The sequence below is a fragment of the Alexandromys fortis genome, unplaced genomic scaffold (assembly GCF_014885135.2).
Source record: "Alexandromys fortis isolate MF-2015 unplaced genomic scaffold, M_Fortis_MF-2015_v1.1 scaffold_189, whole genome shotgun sequence".
In the NCBI taxonomy this organism is placed as follows: domain Eukaryota; kingdom Metazoa; phylum Chordata; class Mammalia; order Rodentia; family Cricetidae; genus Alexandromys; species Alexandromys fortis.
The window spans coordinates 2851176-2873195 of record NW_026068081.1 but is presented as its reverse complement, the minus strand read 5'-3'; the positions used below and the strand labels follow the sequence as shown (position 1 = coordinate 2873195).

The following is a 22020-nucleotide window of genomic DNA, read 5'->3' as shown; positions in this document are numbered from 1 at the left end:
GTTAAAATAAAGCCACGTAAAGATGGAAAATACACAGAGAATCTTGATACTGTATGTTATTATGCTCTCTTTGAATTGTTTGAATGCTGAGGAAGGAGCAACAGTTGCTAAAAGATATTTGCTTATAAATGCTGCAGAATTAATCCAAGATAGGTATTTTGAAAATGCCTTGACTTCACAGTTGAAGTCAAAAGGTATGTCACTTTGGAGAAGAGATTTTGCTTTTGTTTCCACAGAAAATGAGAGGCTGTGGATTTATTCAGAGTTAAGAAAAATCCAGTTTGATCAAGGAAGACCACCTGAGAAGTCTCCAGCAGGAATAGATGGCCCAGATGTCTGAGTTCTTCATCCAGAACAGGTTCAAGACTGCTGCCTGAGGTGATCAAGACTCACAGGATACTTCAGTCAGGACTTGCTCATAACTCTAAATTTTCTTTAGGTCCCCATAAGATTATCAGCACCCCCAACCAGCTGGAAGTAGCCTGGAATACTATGCCCACATTCCCAAAAATGGACTATGGATATTTTCCTTTGTTGTTTTTGTTTTTGTTTTTTAAAAAAGAGGGGGAAGTGGTATGGGAGAATTGTCTGTATTTTGTCAATCATGTTATAAATAAATGCTGATTGGCCAGGCAGGAAATATAGGTGGGAAAACCAGACAGGAAGTAGAAATGATGTAATGAGAACAGGAGAATTCTGGGAAGGAGGAAGTTGATTCCTCCCACTCCTGCCCAGACCACCAAAGCAGTAGGATGTGATCTGCCCCACTGAAAAAGGTACTGAGCCACATGGATAACATAGATCAGAAAAATGGGTTAATCAAGATGTGAGAATTAGCCAATAAGAGGCTAGAACTAATGGGCCAAACAGTGTTTAAAAGAATACAGTTTCCGTGTAATTATTTCTGGTGTAAAGCTAGCTGGGTGGTGGGACGCAGTGCACCACTCCATCTAAAATGGGGGTATCGTCATAACATTCTTGAACAAAGTGTTTAGGAGATTCTCGTCCTTCTTGTATCCTCCACCCTCCTGATACCCTTAAATGCCCCCTGGTAAGCTACCTCTAATCTCTTTTTCTGTTTTCACATCCTATGTGTCCTTTTGCCTATCCCCCATCCTCCCTCATCTCCTATTTCTGCCTCTCTTGGTAACCCTAAAAACGAGAAGAGGGAGTATGTAGGGACATAGGGAGGAGGGTTAGTAGTGGCTGGTGAGGAGGGTAAATGCAAAAAGACCCGCGCTTGGTGCTGATGGGGAAGCAGGATTTCAGATGAACACGACTCTTGCCCTTTATGTTGCTTCACACATTTAATCCCAGATTTTGGGAAGCAGAGACAAGAGGATCTCTGTGGGTTCGAGACCAGTCTGGTCTAAATATGGAGTTTCAGGCCATTCAGGGCTACACAAAGAGACCCTGTCTCAGAAACAACACTGCTCACCCCCCAGAAGAGTGTGGTCCTTTAAGGGGACAGCAAGAACTAAGTGGTTGGAACAGAGTGATGGGTTGAGGCCCAAGCAGGGAAGGAATGAAAGGACTTTGGGAGAGAATGGAGGACGACAGTGCTCTTCTGGGATCTATCCTAGTAAATACTGACAGAGAAAGCCATAGACCCTTGTGAAGGGCCAGAGAGAAGTCCGAGGATGAGGAGACTGCTGCGGAAGTAAACTAAGACAAGGGCTTGGACTTGGCAGGTGGGAGGAACGAATCTGAATGTGTGTGTCACTTCAAAATGCATGTGTCGGACCCTGACCCAACATATACCCAATGCACTGTAACCCGAGAGTGCTGGCATTGGGTGGTAGGACAGGCGGGCTCTTGGGGAAACAATCAAGTCATGAGGGGTTGGTGCCCATGAGTAGGATTAATATCCTGTAAAACAATCTTCAGACCAAAAGCCAAGCCCCTCTGTGTCCACATGTGAAGGCAAACAGAAGGCACTGAAAACGAGGAATGGGCCCTTAGTAGACACCAAAGCAGGCTGCTTGTTCCATTTCCTTGGACTTTATAGCTTCTTGAATTGTGAACAAGACATTCCTCATTTGTTTGTTTGATTTTGTTGTTTTAAATTTGGTGGATTGATTTTTGATTTTCTGAGGCAAAGTCTCTCTACACAGCCTTGGCTGTCCTGGCATTCCCTATATAGACCAGGCTGACTTTGAATTTGTAGCTGTTTCCTGGGTGCTGAGATCACAGGCATGGGCCACTATTCATAGCCTGGCCTTTTGTGTGTATGTGAGTCAGGGTCTCCTATTCAGGCTGGTCTGACCCTCCTGCCTCTGCCTCCCATGCCTGGGATTACTGGCATGTACTGCCACGGTCAATTTCTGTAGTACTGGGGATGGAACTCAGGGCCTTTTACACGCTAGGCAAACATTCTACCACCCCCCCTCTGATTTGTCCCCCCCCCCCTTTTATTTTTCAATCGAAAGAAAAGCAGCCTGCTGCTCAGGCTGGTTATAACCTCCTGGGCTCAAAGGGTCCTATTATCTTGCCTACCCCAGTTGCTGGAGGTATTGATTGGTGCCACTGTGCCTGACTCCATAAGTTAAATCTTGACAGAACAGACATACTTCTCTGTTAAAATGCATGAGAGGTGGAAAGACGGGGAGGCTGGAAGCAGAATGCAGGGTATGTTAGCGGGACAGGGGCATGTCAATAAGGAAATGGGGTAAGAAATGGAAGGCGTGTGTAGCTATATTCTCTTCATCAGGGTTCAGTCTTGGCTTGGATTCCCGTTTATGACTTCCCTGGAAACAATAGCTGACACAATTGACATTTGTTGGACGCTTAATCAAAGCTGCTTTTACAAGACTTGAACTTGGTAGGTAATCAAAGATGAGACACTGAGCTGAACCGTCTGCTTCCATCTCCAAAGTGCTGCGATTACAGGGCTGTGCCGCTATACCCGGCTTACTTGGTGCTGGGGGTTGAACCCACGTCTTTGTATATGCTAAGCAAGCCCTTTTAGCACCTGAGTCATTTACCTAGCCTGCTTTAAAATCTGGACACGGTAGCTCACAACTGTAATTCCAGCACTCAGGAGGTTGAGGAACAAGGTTTCCCCGACTCCAAGGCCACTGTCGGCTGACAAGGTGAGTTCCAAGCCAGTCTTTGCTGAGAGAGACTCTACCTCAAAACTGTTGACTGAGGGTTCTGTCCTGCCCGGTTCCCACAGTTGTTAAGTCCCAAAGAAATCACACAGAGGTCTACATTAATTATAAATTGATTGGCGTAGTATCCCAGGCTTCTTATTAACTCTTATAATTTATATTAGTCCATAATTCTTGTCTGTGTTAGCCACATGGCTTGGTACCTTTTTCGGTGAGGCAGTCACATCTTGCTTGCTCTGTGTCCTGCTTCCTCTCCATCTGGGTGAGGCCTGTGGACTGAAACTTCCCTCTTCCCAGAATTCTCATTGTCCTGCCTATACTTCCTGTCTGTTCACCCAGTCTATACTTCCTTCCTGGCTACTGGCCAATCAGCATTTATTTAAAATACAAGTGACAGGTAACAGACCATTGTCCCACAGCACAAAACAAAACCAGGTGTGAAGAAATTAGGGAAAAAAAGAGGTGTGCATATCTGTAATTCCAACACTTGGAGGTGGAGGCAGGAGGGTCAGATGTTCAAGGCTAGCCTTGGATGTACAGGACTCTTTTTTCAAAATGAGCTACTCCCCAAAGTCTCTAACAATACTAAAGGTGTATCTCTGTGATGGAGCATGTGCTTCATGCAGGAGACCGTGGGTTCCACCCCAGCACCAAATAAAAGTAAACAAACATGTCAAAGTCCCCAGTGTCCCTTTTGAGGAACATCCATTCCTCTGGCACCTGTGGAAAATGACCTGTAATAAACAGGAACCCTTCTTCTGTTCTTTCTTTCTTTTGACACAGGCTCTCACGTAGGCTAGCCTGGCCTTGAACTCACGAAACAGTCAAGGATGACCCTGAACTTCTAATCATCCTACTCTTCTTTATGTAGTACTGGGAATGGGACTCAGAACCTCACATATGCTGAGCTATAGTTCCATTCTTAAATGAACCCATTTTTATTTTTATTTATTTATTTTAGCTTTTTGAGACAGGATTTCTCTGTGTAGCTTTGGGGCCTATCCTAGAACTCACTCTTATAGACCTTTGAACTCACAGAGCTCCACCTGCCTCTGCCTCCTAAGTGCTGTGATTAAAGGCGTGCACCACCACCGCTGGGTAAATGAACCCATTTTAAAGCTGAGATAAGCTGGCGATGGTGGCGCACGCCTTTAATCCCAGCACTTGGGAGGCAGAGGCAGGCGGATCTCTGTGAGTTCGAGACCAGCCTGGTCTACAGAGCTAGTTCCAGGACAGGCTCCAAAGCCACAGAGAAACCCTGTCTCGAAAAACCAAATAAATAAATAAATAAGGCTGAGAAAACATATTTCACCCACACAATCCCTCCTGAACTACCCTAGCCGATGATACTATAGTCTCTCCAGAAGCCCTGTGGACCCCTTTTCAGTTGTTTCCCATAGCTGATGTGTTCTCTCCCTCTGTGTCTCTAGTGTGCTCTCCACTGTTGGTAGAGGCTTTGGAATCTCCACAGGTCTCCCAGTGACAGTGTATTGCTCCTGTTTACTGACGAGGGAACTACAACTCAGAGAGGTGGGCACTCTGCTAAAGGTCAGTATCTCAGAGTCAGGATTGGAACTCACGGTAGGCCGAATACTTTCCATCACTCCGGTGACTAGGAATTTCCATCCGGAGGCCACCTGTTTGTTCATCTAGAATAAAGGGAGGGGTGGGCAGGGAGAGCCTCCAGGCAGAGCTGCACTCCAAAGAGCTTCACACTGTCAGTTCTGTCCCCGGGCTCCTAGGAAAGCCTCAGTGGAGCAGAGGGTGTGGCAGTGGTTCTCAACCTGTGGGTCTCGACCCCCCATATCAGATGTCCTGTGTACCAGGTATTTACATTATGATTCACAACAGTATCAAAATTACAGTTAGGGAGTAGCAATGAAATACTTTGATGACTGGGGGGTGGCCACACCACGAGGAACTGTGTTAAAGGGTTGCAGCCTTAGGAAGGCTGAGGAGCGCTGGTGTAGAAGGAAGAAAAGATTGAAGGCACTGCCTCATGAGAGCCTTCCCTGGCTGAAGTGTGACTTTTCTTAACGCCTTTCTCTAGAGATGCTTTGCTTGAGAGTCCTTCGCGCTCATTTCTGCCCCACACAGCCATCATCATCCAATGTGACGCCCAGAGTGATTCCTTTAAACTTATCATTCCTCTTCTCCGCTTAGAGACCAAGGCTAAATTCATCAATGTGCCTCTTTTAGCACAGCCTAGGAGGCCCTGTGCAATCTGGACTCCCAGCCACTCTTTCAGCCTTATCATTAACCGCTCCCTGGCTCCCATACGGCCAAACTGACGGGCAGTTCCTGGCACTCGTTACCCTCACTGGCCAGCTCCCACTCATGCCCCCAGCCTTCACCCCTGGAAAGCCTTTGCTGCTCTTGTCCCTCGGTGTCAGGTCAAGTCCTTCCCACTTGCTCGCTCTGCAGCCCTCCCCCACCCCTCGCCCTTACCTATCCCATCCTCGCTTTTAACAGGCTGTCTTGCCCGTTGTCCTGCACTAGAATTTAGTTTCGCGTCATCTGCCTAACTCTCTTTCTCAGGGAATTTACTCTTTCTCTTGGTGCGAGCATACCAGTGTTGCCTCCAAGAGCATACCAGAAATGCCAATGGCTTGATGCTAGGCACAGAGCATTTTCAGCATGGGATTGTGTCCTTTGCAGCCAAACCTCAGTTTTACATGGAGGAGGTATGCTAGGCCATATCACAGCGATGAGAAAAATCTGGGAAAGAATAGCCGACGACAGGATCATCTATGGAAAGCTCCTCCGAAATCCTCCAGTTGCCTTTATTTTCTTCTGGGAAAGAGCAGGCGGTGCTTGTCTCAGGGCCTCAAATCTACTGATGGTTAAGATGCCTCCCTTCTTACTTTTCCATGAGACCGCGGGTTATAGGTGCCCTCTGAATGCTCAGTGCACGCCAGTCTTCCTGTACAAAGCCATGTGGCAGGCCGGCTCTATGGGCCAGCCGTCACAAAGCCCAACTCACCTTGGCAACTGGAGATGGGGAGGTGTGGAGCAGGGACCACAGTCTGATATCTGTTAGTCAGCTTGTATCTAAAAAGTGGGCACAGGGAATGAGGGAGCTAAGGCCACACGCTAGTTGCACTTGGAAACTGCTCCCCTCCCCCCATCCCAGAAGAGTTTTATTTATAAACCAAAGAAAATGCCAGGTTCCACGGCGCCAATATTGTTTAAGGTGTAGTCCCTAGAGACACCAAGGAGCTGAAACAGCAGTAGAAGAAACGAACGGGTTACTACAGGAAGGTAGGGTATGCGTCAGCCCACGAGGGGCAAACAGTCCCATGAGGTAGAGGTGGGGAGGCCTGGCTGTATGGGCGCAGGAAAGGGTATCTGGGCTGTCTGGTAATGACCCAGTTTCTCCGGCTGTTCAAAGACCGAACTATGAAAGCTTCCAGGCAGCCAGGAGTTTTTCTAAAGCACCGTTCTCTAAAGCAGCGTGTCTCTCTGGTCACCAAGGGCTTTCCCCTCCCCTTCAGCTGAGCCAAGCAGCCCTCTTGTATTCTGTTTAATCCACGCTGCTTCTGAATGAGAGCAATTGCCCCAAACTCCAACTTTCATACTAAACCTAACTTTAAAAAAAAAAAAAAAGTGTGGATGAGAAGCTGGCGTGGCAGCGGACACTGGGCTCAGTAGTCTGGAGGCAGAGGCAGGAGTTTTGAGGCCAGCCTGGGCTAGCGAGCAAGTTCCAGGTCGCCTGGGATGAGGACAAGCCCTTGTCAGTAGAAAGAAAAGCCTTTCTACTGAGTGGGCGCTTCCAGTCGCAGGACACAAGTTGAGTCGATTACTGACTCACAACGAATATGGGAAATACAAATGTGATGGTTTTCCCTTTTTATTGCCTTTGGGCCTCACCCCCCCCACCTCACCCCTAGGACAACTCTTCTAGGAGGAGACTTGTGCCTGAAGCCAGACCTGGATGCCAGGGCTGAGGAAGCAGGGGTGAACTGTGTATTTCTTTTTTTTTTTTAACCTTCCTTTTTTTAAATATTTATTTATTTTTTATGTATACAATATTCTGTCTGCATGTATGCCTGCAGGCCAGAAGAGGGCACCAGATCTCATTACAGATGGTTGTGAGCCACCATGCGGTTGCTGGGAATTGAACTCAGGACCTTTGGAAGAGCAGGCAATGCTCTTAACCACTGAGCCATCTCTCCAGCCCTGAACTGTGTATTTCTACTCAGAGCCAAGGTGAAGGTCGCTCATCTGGTGCAAGGCTTCTGGCCGAGAATGAGGCTCAGAGCCTGCCACGGATCACCAGCTTGAAGGTATCGACTGGCAAACGCTTCCCTGCAAATATAAGTCAGTCCCCCTACCTGTGGTTAATAAGAGAAAAAAAAAAGGCACTCAAAGACAGCTTTGTTGTGTGGAAAGAAAGCCAATTCCACTTTAATGTACTTAAGAACTCATCCATGCTATATTAGGCCAGGCGCTGGTAAGGGCTGCCCAGTCTCAGGAGCAGGTAGGTCGCCAGAGGCGAACGCTACCAGTACAGGGAAGTTTGCAACAGCAGACTAGGCAGGCAAGTATTTGGCATTTAGTCCGCAGCAGTACTTTACAGTCTTAAATTATTTTTTTAATATTGTCTAATAAACTCAGCACTTTAATCTTCCTAGAAACAGCTACTAGAAGTGTAACTTTTCTTCTCTCTTCCAAGCAGAATCACGACCCTTGCTCCAAACGTCCTGTAACATGTAACATTGGGGCTGGGCGTCCAGGCCAGCCTGGTTCTTGGTTCCCCTTCTCGATCGATTCTTCTGACAGTTAGCTAGTGTCAGGAGACCTGGGACAGGGCTGGGGGCCCAGACGTGGTCTGCCCATTACAGGCCCAAGCTGCATCTAAGGAGCATCTACTTGGGTGGGTTCGGGAACGGCCCTAAGAATGAGCTCTCTAAGTCCACGTCACCTTCAACGGTCCTGGATGAAGGGGAACAGATGGCGCAGAAGGCCATTGCCCGGTCCTCCCTGATTGCCTGAAGCCTTCTTCTTTTTCTTCTTCTCTTTGGCTGGCTGAGCCGCCTCCGCCTCTTTGCAGTGTGTTCCCATGGACTTGAGACGCAACACACTTGGGGTGTGTCTCAGTGACCACTCAGTGGTGGTGGTGGTGCTGCTGCTGCTGTTGGCGTTGTCGCGCTCTTTGTCGCGTGCCATCTCCCATTCTTCGGCGCCGGACAGCTCCCGCAGGTTCTGAGAAGCACCGGGCCGCAGATAGTGACAAGGCCGGTGGCCATTGTGATCGCGACGAGTGGGGTCAGCCCCCAGGGCTCCCACCAGTACCTTGATGACCATATCGTGGCCCTGCAGAGCCGCCAGGTGGAGAGGTGTGAGGCCACCGCTGCCGGGGGCGCTCACATCAAATGGCAGTCCCCGGCGCTGGGCAAAATCATGCAACAGAATGAGTTCCTCGTGGCGCCCGTGCTTTGCCAGCCAGTGCAGCACGTTGTAGCCCGTGATCGGGTCGTCCCGCATCAGCAAGCTGGGCTCAGCCTCCAGCAACTCCAACAACACCTCAAGACGGCCTTCAGCGGCTGCCAGAATCCACTCGTGCTCCCGCGGCTCCAGGCACACTCGGCTGCTGCCCTGTCCGCTAGAGCGGCGGGACCCAGGCGCAGCCGGCTCCAAACTCTCCTTCGAGAGCCACTCGGCTGGAGCCGCCCCCTGCAGCCCCAACAGTTCTGGCAGCGCCCCCCTCCGGCGTGTCCCGCTCGTCCCAGCCACCGTCAGGGTACTGTGGAAGATCGGTTCCCGGGACAGGGTGGCAGTGTCTGCGACGGCTTTGCCCTTGTACCTGCCAAGGCTACAGATGTCTGTTCTATAAGAGCGGATCTGCAGGGTGCTGGGCACGTTCGACTTGCCTGGCTCGTCTGAGGCCTTGGGCAGCGGGTTCGTGTCTCCTTGGGGCTGGGCCATGATCTTCTAGCTGCCGCCCGGGTGACTCCAATGACTAGCGTTCGTTGGCCTTCCAAAGGCCCCACGGGGAGAGGAACTGGTGCTGGCGGTGGGGAAGGAAGCGTCTTGAGCAACTGGGCTCCGAGGGAGGGAGTGAAGAAGGGGAGGAGAAGGACCAGTGGGAGGGAACAAGCCGGGGGAGGGTGTCTCTGTGGGCGGTGGGGGGCGTGGAGGGGTGGGCGGTGCAGTAGTATCCCCTGGACCAGCCGGGCTTCTGTATGCTGGGTACCACTACTCCTTGAGCAAGCACGAGCGCAGCGACCTCAGGACTCAACCGGCTCCACCCCAAGAAGGCCAGGTGAGCGGTAGCCAGGCCTCCTCCGGCACCTGGCGAACAACCGGGGAATGGGGGTTGGGGCTGGTATGTGGTGCTCTGGTCACCCGGGTTCTCTGCATCCCAGCAGCTGCTGGAGTGAAGAGGCCCTAAGTCGCTTCTTCGCGTATGAGCTGGGCTTCCTAGTCACAGTCTTCAGGAGCCAGATCTTGGAGCTTCTTAGGCGGTTGCTCTCTCCCTTCGCTTCCTTCACCCTTATCTCTTCAAGAATCTTCTGCACTTTGTCCCTGTGCGCCTTCTCCCCAAGCCTTCGGGGAGGCAGCCTGGCCTCTCCGTGTGACGTGACTCAGGCTCCTCTGCCCTGCCCTTTCTGTAACCTTGACCTTCTATGCGGCTGCACGCTGGAGTGCTGTCGGGGATTCCTGCTTAGAAACTTGAGACTTGGGAGGAGAGGTATTTCCCAGAATACAGCCTTCTCCCTTCAGTACTTCTCTGGGCTGGCCTGGAAACCCAGCTGCAGGTAAATCTGAGCCAGCACCACAGAGACACGGCTGTTACAGAGTCATCAAACTCTGCCAATGTCAGTAAATGGTAGCTTCTATTCTTTTTTTTTTTTTTTAAGATTTATTTATTATGTATACAGTGCTCTGTCTGCATGTATGCCTACAGGCCAGAAGAGGGCACCAGATCTCATTACAGATGACTGAGCCACCATGTGGTTGCTGAGAATTGAACTCAGGACTTCTGGAAGAGCAGACAATGCTCTTAACCTCTGAGCCATCTCTCCAGCCCCAGCTTCTATTCTTTTGAAAAAACTGGATACATCTTTTTATGTCAACTGTAGATTCCCCCGAGTCTTTCCTTTTACCAGCAGATGGTTTTGCTGTTTGTTTGACTTTTGTTTTTATTTTGAGACAGTATCTTAGTTTAGCCCAGGCTGGCCTGGAACTCCAGGTAAACCCCTCTGCCTCTGGTCCCAGGAGACGACAGTTTTGATATTTTGGAGACAGGGTCGTGTGTGGCCAAGGCAGGCCTGGAACACAACATGCGGTGAACAATGACGTTGAATTTCTGATCTGCTTTTGTCCTCCTCCCAAGTGCTGGGAATAAAGGTTGCCAAATTAACCCCCATCTTGAGAAAGTAGTTCTCCCCTCCTCTCCCCTCCAGTGTTAAGGAACTTGATATGCAACAAAGAAGGAGGCAGAGAAGGCTTTGGAGCCTGCGGGGGACGCCGCCATTCAGGCTGTGTTTGAAAGATGATTTGGGGAGAGGTAGAGGCAGGAAGCCCCACTATTGAAGCAGTCCAGACCAGGGCAGGTGGGAACCGAGGCCCAAAGAGTCCTCTCTGCGTCCTCCATGGCACCAGCCATGGAGATTGTCAGATAGTGGCTTTCCCTCCTTGTTCAAATATCTGGGGTCGGCTTTAAATATTGTGAGTGTTCCTTCATGACAGTATATGAATTTGAACTTTCTATGTGTGAGTTCTGACTTCTCCCCAGGGACTTAGGAACTAAGAATCAGTTTGCAGAGAAGTTAGACCACTTGCCCAAGGTCACCCAGCAGGAAGTGGCACAGTAACACTGCGTGACACGGTAGCCTTTGTTCTGGCACAAAAAACTGGCATTCACGCCAGGTTTATGTGCTGCAGATCGGTCACACAAGCACCAAATTGTAGCCAAATGTCTGAGGGTGACCTAGTTGAAGCTTCCTCCCACTTGCCCTCTGCCTAGACCACCCTCCTTTCTCTCTTTTAAGTTAACTGATCTATTTGGGGTTTATTATTATTGTTGTTGTTGTTGTTTTGAGATAAGGTTTCTCTGTGTAACAACCCTCGCTGTCCTGGAACTAGCTCTGTAGACCACGCTGGCCTAGATCTCACAGAGATCCACCTGCCTCCTAAGTGCTGGGATTAAAGGTTCACACCACCATGGCCAGGCCAGTTTGGGGTTACTTTTGATATTAGCATTTTATATAGTCCAGGTTGGCTTCCGTCTCCTGATCCTCCTACATTCACCTCCCGAGTGGTGGGATTATAGGCGACTGTCACCAAGCCTACCTCTGCTTCGCTATTTTGAGATAGGATCTTTTAACATACCCCAGCTATCCTGGTACTCGCTGTGTAGCCCTGACTAGGTTTGAACTCTCAGCAAGCCCCCTGCCTCAGCCTCCCATTTCCTTCACACTTCTATCTAGTGAAGTTCTTTATGTTTTACGATTACTCTCAGTATTCACCTTATCCAACCCACCTCCTCGGCCCCAGCCCAGAATGACCCTCTTACTTCCCAACCCCAATGGGTTTCCATTACCCCATTGTCACTCTGCTTGGGGGAGACTGGTTGTTCTATTTCTCCTCTTTCTCTGACAGGTTGATTAATCTGTTTGATGAGTGTATCACACGCTATCCTTGTGCAAACTTGGTTTGTGCAGAAGAAATAAATGGGTGCTACTTGACTCTGCTTTGGTAGCCTGGGAAACTGGGATTTTGTGTGTATGTCTGTGAGCATAAATTCATGTTGGACAAGTCCATGCCAACTCCTATCACTGTTTTAGACCAAAATCTGCAGGACTTACCAGCTCGTTGATTTGGTCAATTTATAAAAACAAAGAAAACTAGCGAATAAGGTGTTTCTTCCTTGAGTCAAATGGCCACAGCTACTGGTTGGCCTCTGTGGGCTCCTTGAAGACCAGGCTCAGGCCCAGGATGGGCCCCAAGCTTTCAGGCTTTCATTTTCAAAATGACCCCGATTGACAAGCAGCTATTCCGTTGCTCTGGAAACTCCCCTCCACAACCCCAAATCTGTAAACAGCAAACCACATGCATGCGCACACACATACTTCCAGACGATCTGAGCAGCTGCGGCAATATTTTCTTTAAATCAAAATGCCGGCGTGGAGGTTGCTGCGTGGAAGAATGCTGGAACTATTAATTTTCCTTGCCACTAAGCAGGTAGTTCCCTTGTTGTCAGCATTAATCATATCTCCAGTTCCAGTTCAAAGACGGTGAAGGCAGGCACCTGCCTGGCACCACACACCCATGACACCTGTGCCCTTGCTAAACTCTAATCCCAGAGACCAAAGCCACTTTGCCTCTCTAGTGATTTGTGTTTCATCTTTGCTTCAAGGGCTCTCTCTTCCCTAGATAGCCAGTTGCACACCCCGATCCCTACGATCACAGAGCCCATCTCTATTTCAGCAGGGGAGAGTGAAGTAGAAAGAGCGAGACACAGAAGGGGGGCTGCCACCCTACTTATGCCTGGGATGCCAGTGAGGTGAAGCAATTGTCAGCCTTCGTCTTGCTTGCATGGCCAGGATAGAACCTCGGTCACCACAGGCTAGGCAACCGCTCCGCCGCTGACCTCCACCCTAGCTCTCATCTGATCAAACCTTTGGAAATGATTGACCCAGAGTTAGAAGGTAGCTGTGTGCACCGCCATGCCACCGAAAGCACACCAGCAGTTGTGTTGCCGCCTCTGGAATAACGCTGACGCTCTGGTTTTACTTAGGGTTCCTGTACTATGACAATGAAGGGAAATTGTTCAGAGTGACCCTGCTATGTTATCTAGGTTGCCTTTGACCTCAAGATCCTCCTGCTTCAGCCCACTGAGTTGGGAGGAGGGGGGTTTATGGTGTATGTCACAATGTCTTACCTAAAAGAAGGGTTTTTTGTTGTTGTTGCTGTTTTGAGAAATGGAGCCCAGGACATCTCCCAACATGTGATCTTGCCGCCTCAGCCACCCACGTGCTGAGATTAGAAGCTTTCCCCACTGACTCTAGATAATTTAGACACATTTTCTCAGGAACACTGGTCCTAGGGGAAAGGAAAAAGGTATGTGCGTCCTAGGATGTAAGTGTAATTTAGCAGCTGACTTTTATAGATGAAGAAAAACCTATTAGAGCCCAACGGGCAAGAGGAAGGATATGCAGAATCTGAGAAGTAAATCTGTCAGACTCCTAGAGTGCTCTTTCCAAGAGGGAATGGGGAACGTTTTAGAGAATGTAGGTGTAGTTTCCTTCCAAAGACTTACGCTGATATCCAAATATTTGGAGGCAGGGAGGGACAGGGACTCACTAATGTTGTCCTGTCTGACCTGGAACTCATAGAGATCCATCTGTCTCTGCTTCCCAAGTGCTGGGATTAAAAGCATGCACCATGAAGCCTGTGTATAATGTCATATGATTCTTAGTGAGGGAGAAATTTGTTTTCCCACTACGTGGGTGTGAGTGTGTGCTGGTTTGAATGAAAATGTCCTCCATAGACTCACATGTGTGACTACTTGTTCCCCAGTTGGTGAAACTGCTTAGGAAGGATTAAGAGGCACGGCCTTGTTGGAGGAGGCATTTCATCAGGGGCAGGAGTTGAGGTATTCATGCCCCCCACCTCCTGTGTCTATATCAAGATGTACACTCAGAGCTGTTCCTGCTGCCACAACTTTGCGTCACCGCACAGACTCTAACCCACGGAAACCCTAAGCCCCAATTAAGCTCCCCCTTTGGTTTTTTGAGCTAGGATTTCTCTGTGTAACAACAGCTCTAGCTATCCTGGAACTCACTCTGTAGACCAGGCTGGCCTGAAACTCACAGAGATCCGCCTGCCTCTGCCTCCAGAGTGCCGGGATTAAAGGCGTGCGCCACCACAGTCCGGCTAAACCCTTTCTTTTATAAGTTGCATTGGTCACAGTGTTTCATCACAGCAGTGGAAAAGCAACTGACACAGAGTGTGTGGTCAAGAATGGATGTTTGAGTGGTGGTGTGGTGGTGGTGGTGGTGGTGGTGGTGTGTGTGTGTGTGTGTGTGTGTGCATATGTGTGTGTGTACACTGTCAGGTGTGCTTTCTGGTTGTCATTTTCCCTTCTTGAGGTTTTTTTTAACACTAGGAGATATCATTAAAATTTAATTTTTTGTTTTATTTTTGTGCATATGTGGTTCGTGTGTGTGTGTACATGTGCTATAGTACACGTGGGAGCAAGCGCCTTTGCCCCCTGAGCCTTCTGGTCAACCTAGGATCACATTTTCAATTTTTTCCTCTAGGCTATGAACAAGCCATACTTAGTACTTCCCAGTACTTTGAGATTATTTCCCTCCATTCCTTCACTGGAAAAAAGAGTTCCAGTCTTTTTGTGAGCTGGGGCTGTTCACAGTAGAAGGTGGTAGAATCAAGTTGAAGCGTACTTGAATCACGTGCCTACAACTGCTCAAAATGACCTGGCAGTGGACAGGGAGCAGAAAGAAACCTTTCGGCCTCAGTGGAAGCAGGAAACCTGCCTTAACACTAGGGTTCGAACAGCCCAACCGGAGTCCAAGAATCCAGCTTCGGGTCTGAAGTGTGAGAAGGAAAAATATCCCGCATTTCATCAGTTCTGGGACAAAACCCAATGCTTTCTCCAGGAAAACGCTGGAAGTATTACCATGTGCCGACACACGGGGGCGCTCTAGCGAACGAATGAGTGAGAAGAAAACCTGAAAGGCAGGGTTCTAGCCGGGAAGAGGCTTTGCAGGTGATGGGAATTCAGGCATTGAGGCTTGCTGTATGCTGCGGGAGAGGGGCGCTGCTCACCCTTGGCTTTTAGGTAGCTTCAAGGAAGGAGGTACTGGTGGTGCCAGGACTTCTGGCAAGACATAGATGTCACCCTGAAGAGGAGGGGACCCATCTGGAGAGACTGGGGAGGGTAGTGAGTGGCACAGTGGTTTATCACTTTGTTCAAGAGCCAGGAGTTAAATCATTGGCAGAACACTTGCCTAGCATGTGCAAGGCCTTGGGTTCCATCCCCATCACTGAAAGAAAAAAAAATCTGTAATATTTAAGACTTGGAATAGTGCTGTTTTATGATTATTTTGGGGCATTCTTTCCTTTCTTTTGTCTTTCTCTGTGTGTGTAGGGCTGGGGGTTGAACTTGGGTCCTCACAGGTGCTAGGCAAGTGTGTTCTACTACTGAGCTTCATTCTCAGCCCTCTCTCCTCCATTTTAGACAAAGAATCGTTGTGTTACTTGGGTTGGTCTTCAACTCCTCAACTCAAGTGATTCTCCCACCTCATGCCCCACCCTTACGTATAGGCTCAAGATCCTGGTACTTATAAAATTATTCATTATATGTGCAGATGCATTTTGCCTGCATGTATGCATATGTAGCGCCTGCATTCAGGGCTAACAGTGTCCAGAACGCACCGGGTGCCCGGGAACTGAAGTTGCAGGTAGATGTGAGCCACGCAAAGTGGCTGCCGAGAACTGAACCCTGGTTCCCTGCAAAAGCAGCGAGTGCTCTTAATCGCCGGACTATCTATCCTGTCCACGTCCTGGCTCCTTTTTTTTACTTTTAATTATCTCTTTCCCCTAGGCAACAAGCCAATGAGGTTGGTATAGAAATAGCGTGTATGTCCAGTTTATGCATATGATTGAGGGAGGTTAATTGACCTGCCCAGTTACCTGGCTCAAAAGCCGTAGAGCATTCTGAGTGTGGTGATGTGTGCCTGGGAGCCTAGCATTGAGGAAGCAGAGGATAAGACGTCCAGGGGGATCCTTGGTTTCAAAAGCTCAGTCCCGGCCCAGTCTTTTTCCCTCTCCTCTGAAGGATCAGGCTGTACCTCTCAGCTGCTAGTTGATACCTGCGTGTTGCCGCCTCCTCATCGTGATGAGGTTATATGCACGCATCATTATATTTGAAAAAGTCTTAATTTTCTACAATGAACACTATTGACAAGTCCTATAACACATCACACATTTCGGTTTTCAACGTCTTTGTTTCTTGGGGGTGGAGGTTCCTATCAGAACAACCCTTCAGCTGTATAAAAAATTCTGTATTTTGAGGTTCAGGATTTTTGTGGTTTTTTTTTTTTTTTTGCTTGTTTTTTCGAGACAGGATTTCTCTGTGTATCTTTGGCTCTCCTGAAACTCACTCTGTAGACCAGGCTGACCTCGAACTCACAGCTATCTGCCTGCCTCCACCCCACAATGTGTGTGCCACTGCCGCCCAGCAAGTTTTATTTGTGTGTTTGTGGTGGGGGCACATGTACCACAATGTGTGTGTGTGTTTGTGCACACGTGCACCCATGTGGAGGTGGGGGTGGTCAAGGGAGCAGAGGGCAACTTTCAGAAGTCAGTTTTCTCTTTTTACTATGTGGGTCCCTGGAATCAAACTTGAGTTGTCAAGCTTAGTGTCAAACACCCTTAAGCCTTGGGTCATCTGGCCAGGCCTGGTTTTTCCGTCTCTGTGTATCTTTGGTTTTTTTAATCTTTGTTTTTTTTTAATCTTTGTTTTTTTTTTATTGATTTTTGAATGCTGCTAGTCAGAAAAACATTCCCTGTTCAGTGTTTCTATGTTTTAAAAAATAACTTTTGATAATATAACTTCTTCTTATTTTCCCCTCAGTAACTCAGAAAAGGAGCGTGTTGAGGATTTCATCATTTTTATAGATTCTAACAAATACAAAGCTGGGATTTTAGAGATATTTTTCTTAACTGCAGATAACACTTCCTGTGCTATGTCTTTTAGTGTAATACTGATTGTTCAAGTTGTCATCAATGATTCTAGATGCTTCCCAGTCGTATTTTATGACAAAGGCATGCATTTCAGTTTGTCACTACAGCGCTTCTTGGACATTATTTTGACTATTTTAACAATGATACACACAATATATGTATCCCCAAAGGGCTAGATGAATGATGTTTGTCTTTTTGTTACTAAGCTAGAATCCTCAGGACTCAGTAGGGGCTGCTAAGTAGTAGAGCACATACCTCCGGCGTTACTTACCAGACCTGAGTTCCATCTCTAGCTCTAGAGGAATAAAGAAGCTTCTAAACAAGCATATTTGCTGGAAAAAATCATATTTTTTCTGGTTTTTTTTTTTGAGGCAGGGTCTGATGTAAACCAGGCAGGTCTCCAACTCATATATAGCTGAAGATGGCCTTAAATTGTTTTTGTAAATATTGTTTGGCAGCACTGACGATGCCATTATTCTATTTCTCTGCTTCATCTACATCTGTTGATGGAAGTTTCTGTCCTGCCTACTCTCACAGCCATTCAGTCCCAAAGAAAGGCAGAGGCTTATTTTTTTTTTAATTTGTTTATTATGTATATAGTGCTCTGTCTGCATGTATGCCTGCAGGCCAGAAGAGGGCACCAGATCTCATTACAGATGATTGTGAACCACCATGTGGTTGTTGGGAATTGAACTCAGGACCTTTGGAAGAGCAGGCAATGCTTTTAACCACTGAGCCATCTCTTTAGCCCCCTACACAGACTTATATTAACTATAAACTGCTTGGCCTATTAACTCAGGATTATTATTAACTATCTCTTACAACTTAAATTAACCCATAATTGTTGTCAATGTTTAACCACGTGGCTTGGTACCTTTTCCCAGTGCAACATTCTTATCTTGTTTCCTCAATGTCTGGGTAGTGACTACATCTCTGTCTTTCTTTTCCCAGGATTCTCCTCATCTTGTTGCCCCACCTATACTTCCTGCCTGGCTTCTTACCAATCAGCAACAAATCTTTACAGTGCACAAAAACATTATCCCACATCATTTCCCCTCTTTGTCTTTTCAAAATAAGACCTTGAATCTAATTTCCTTTAACTTTTTTTTCCTGACCACTGTCCATAACAACTTGTAACCAACACACTAAACAAAGACAAACATCCATAATCCATTTTTTTTGGAATGTGGGCAAAGTTTTCTAGGCTACTTCCTGCTAATTGGGGGGTCTGGTAATGTTATGGGAATCCAAAGAAAATTTAGGACTATGGTCAAATTCTGACTAGACTATTCTGTGAGGCTGGATCATCTCAGCCAGCAGTCTTAAAGTTGTTCTGGATGTAGAACTCAGAGGAACCTGCAACAGAGGTGCTCTGAAACATTGCATCATCTGAACAATATAAACAACTGTCTTTTAGCAGCTGTTGCTCCTTCCTCAGCCATCAAACAAGTCAAAGACAACACAACAGCATACAGTATCCAGACTCTGTTTATTTTACATCTTTATATAAACTTTTTAACTCTACTTCTTTCATTTTTTATATTTATTTATTTATTATGCATACAATATTATGTCTGTATGCATGTCTGCAGGCCAGAAGAGGGCACCAGATCTCTTTACAGATGGTTGTGAGCCACCATGTGGTTGCTGGGAATTGAACTCAGGACCTTTGGAAGAACAGGCAATGCTCTTAACCACTGAGCCATCTCTCCAGCCCCTACTTCTTTCATTTTTATTTTTAATTCTTTGTTTTTTGAGACAGGGATTTTTGCTTTCTTTGTCTGTTCTGGATCTCACTCTGTAGACCAGGCTGGCCTTAAATTCACAGAAATCTGCCTGCCTCTGCCTCCCAAGGGCTGGGCCTAAAGGCATGTGTTACCACACCTGACTATATTTCTTTTTTAAAGGACTTTCTATACCTTTTCCTATCCTAAGCCTATGTATATTTTTAAATACACTCTACACCATTTAGATGTTTTTGTTTCTTATTCCCTCTGAATCTGTCTTTACTGTATATCTCTATCTTTTTCTGATCACATGAGTCTTTAGTCTGCTAAGTGACATGACTAGGATTAAAGCTGTGGCTTTGGTGGCTGAATCCGCCCCACTTGTTGGCTTCCTGAGAATCCAGATTTATGTCAGAAATACATTCTTTTTATTGAGCTCTGCATTTTTTCTCTGCCCCCTCCCTGCCTCTCCCCTCCCTCTTTAGCCCTCCCTCAAGGTCCCCATGCTCCCAATTTACTCAGGAGATCTTGTCTTTTTCTATTTCCCATTTACTTCTCTGGGATTGTGGTTTGTAGGCTGGTTTTCTTTGCTTTGTCTTTAAAAACCACCTATGAGTGAGTACATGTGATAATTGTCTTTCTGTGTCTGGGTTACCTCACTCAAAATATGTTTTCTAGCTCCATCCATTTTCCTGCAAAATTAAAGATGTCGTTATTTTTCTCTGCTGCGTAGTACTCCATTGTGTAAATTTACCACATTTTCCTTATCCATGGCTCACATAGGCTCACAAAATATTTGAGTGCTTAGTTCCTAGTTGAACTATTTGGAAGGATTAGGAGGTATGGCCTTGTTGGAGTAGGTGTGGCCTTGTTGGAGTAGGTGTGGCCTTGTTGGAGTAGGTGTGTCACTGCGGGGTGAGCTTTGAGGTTTCAAAACCCTAGGTCAGACCCAGTGTCCCCTCTTCCTGCTGCCTGCTGATTCAGATATAGGACTCTCAGCTTCTTCTTCAGCACCGTGTCTGCCAGTATGCTGCCATGTCCCACCATTATGATAATGGAGTGATCCTCTGAAACTGTAAGCCAGCCCCAATTGTTGCTTTCCTTTATGAATTGCCTTGGTCATGGTGTCTCTTCACAGCAATAGAACAGTGACTAAGACACGCAGTATTTGCTATAGATCATCATGAAGTAGTATGCAGATGTTGAAAGATTCTAATTCAAGATAGTTTTTCTTAAAAAAAAAGATAGTTTTTCTTTTTCTTTTATAATGTGAAGCAGTATTCTGAAGTTTTTCAAAAGCTAATAGAGAGCTGAAGGAGTCTTGTATCTTTATTTCTATCTGTTTCTGTTTAAAAAAAAACAGCATTCCTCTGCTTCATAGGTGTTCTGCATCTGAGGTGTAGTAAAAGCATTGCCAGTTAACAGATGCGATATTTTAGTCCCTTACACACGGGGTATGCATGCATGTGTATGCGTCTACATTAATGTATTGTACATGTATGTGGAAGTGCCCATGGAGGTCAGAAGAGGCTGTTGAATCCCTGGAGCTGGAGTTACAGGTGGTTGTGAGCCACCCAACATAGGTGCTGGGAACCGAACTCAGGTCCTCTGGAATAGTAGCAAGTGCTCCTAACTGTTAAACTATCTATCCAGCCCTTTTATATTTTTGTTACCGAATGCATTTAATAAATGCCTCAATAAATCCTTTCTTGTCTACTCCATTCTGGAGACTATCGGTTTATTACATCAAGCCATTTTTCAGATAATATGGATGGACATGGTGGCACATGCCTGTAATCTCAACACTGGGGAGTTTGAACCAGTCTGGGCTACATAGTAAGTTTCAGCCTTGCCTGGGGTGTCCAGCCATACTCTGCCTCATGCAATAATACAAGAACAGATAAGGTAACTGGGTGCTGACAGATGAGAAAACTTAATACATAAGTCATGAATGGACGTATACAGGGCAGTGATGCCAACACTTCTGTCTGGCCTCAGTGCTTCTGCTCCTTCGACGACACTACACATTTCTGGTTGATTCAGTCACACGTTTCTGGTTTCTGAAGCTAGAATGGAGGAAGATTTCTTAACTGTATTGACTCATTGGGAAGTGCTTTTCCCTCTGGGTAGAGTATTGCAGAGCAGGGATTAGGATTAGAGCGAGGACTGGGGCAGTGCCCTCGCTGTGTGTGTGACACTGTGCTAAGCGTTCAGTCCCCCCATGTGTCCGGGAGACATCTATTAGTGGAGCCTCTGGGAAGTGGCTTACCCACAGGCCCCACACGGAATGTCTCCTAAGGCACACATGGAGCTGCCTGTCATCTCTCTGACGCAGAAGCAGTAGCGTTAGGATTAGTCAGTTCTACGCCAGGTGCGGTGCTGTCTTCCTTGTGTCTCTCACACTGAATTCCCAGAGCAGCGTTATAGGGACAGCGCTGTAGGGTTGGAGAGATGATGACTCCGCTGTGAAGAGCGTGCACTGCTCTCGCAGGCAACCTGCGTTCGGTTCCCACCCAGCACCATAGACTGGGTAGCTCACAGCTACCTGTAACTCCAGCTCCAGGAGACACAACAGCTTTTTCTGGATGCTAAAGATGCTCATGTGCACACACACATACACATGCACACACACACACACACACACACACACACTCACACTCACAGACTTCTTGTCTACTAACAGATCTGGTAGCCTTCAATCATTGCTCCAGGTGGAGAAGAGCAGAATTGCCTTTTTTAGGGACATGGACTCCAGACACATATGGAACAGGACACACTGGGAGTTGGTGTTTGATTAATGAGCTAAGAGGGCACTGGGTTTGGTGGGATGGCTCAGGCAGGAAAAGCAGAGCCTGAGGACCTGAGTTCAACCCTTGGGACCCACATGGTGGAAGGAGAGAACCAAATCCCACAAGTTGTCTTGTGACTTCACACACACACACACACACACACACACACACACACACACACACACACACTGTGGCACTGCCCCCATACAAATGTAAGTTTTAAAAGAAACCAGAATTCTGGGTATTATATGACATACACAATTTCAAAAAGAAAGGAGAGTAACTGGTTTTCAAACTTAGGATGTAAAAAATAGACATAACATTTTGAGTTCTAGCTCCCCACAGGAAATAGCATGCTTGCAATGAAAACAGTCTACTCACAGAAGCCCTGACTCCAGGTGCCAAGCCTAAGACTTATCTGTCAACTCCCAGCTGGAGCATGAAGCCAAACCTGCCTTCAGGATTTCCTGGCTTTTGTTTGGTCCTTTCGGGGACTTGTGATGCTTCCGTGAGCAACATGGAAGCTCCTCGGATGTGATAACACTTGTACCATCCAAGCGCATCACCAATTTCTTTCAAGGATTTTTAAAATCTTGCTGTTTCTGAGATAGAGTCTCTCTCCAGTCACGGCTGGCCTGACATTCACTACTTAGTCTAGGCTAGGCCAGCCTCAAACTC

The 22020-nt window shown here is 47.2% G+C and overlaps 2 protein-coding genes across 10 annotated transcripts in view; one reads left to right on the top strand and one right to left on the bottom strand.

The window, feature by feature from the left end:
- Nucleotides 1–7409: 7409 nt before the first annotated feature.
- Sowahd (sosondowah ankyrin repeat domain family member D) lies at nt 7410–9191 on the bottom strand. Its single transcript, XM_050121908.1, has one exon. It carries the CDS (start codon nt 9036–9038, stop codon nt 8037–8039), a length of 1002 nt encoding a protein of 333 aa, XP_049977865.1. The 5' UTR covers nt 9039–9191; the 3' UTR covers nt 7410–8036.
- Nucleotides 9192–9264: 73 nt separating this feature from the next.
- Nucleotides 9265–22020, top strand: part of Septin6 (septin 6) — a 134371-nt gene continuing 121615 nt past the window's right edge. For all 9 annotated transcript variants that reach the window (XM_050121898.1, XM_050121901.1, XM_050121897.1 and 6 more), the window contains exon 1: nt 9265–9375. The gene's annotated coding sequence lies outside the window, so the exon portion shown is untranslated. The remainder of the gene's footprint in view (nt 9376–22020) is intronic.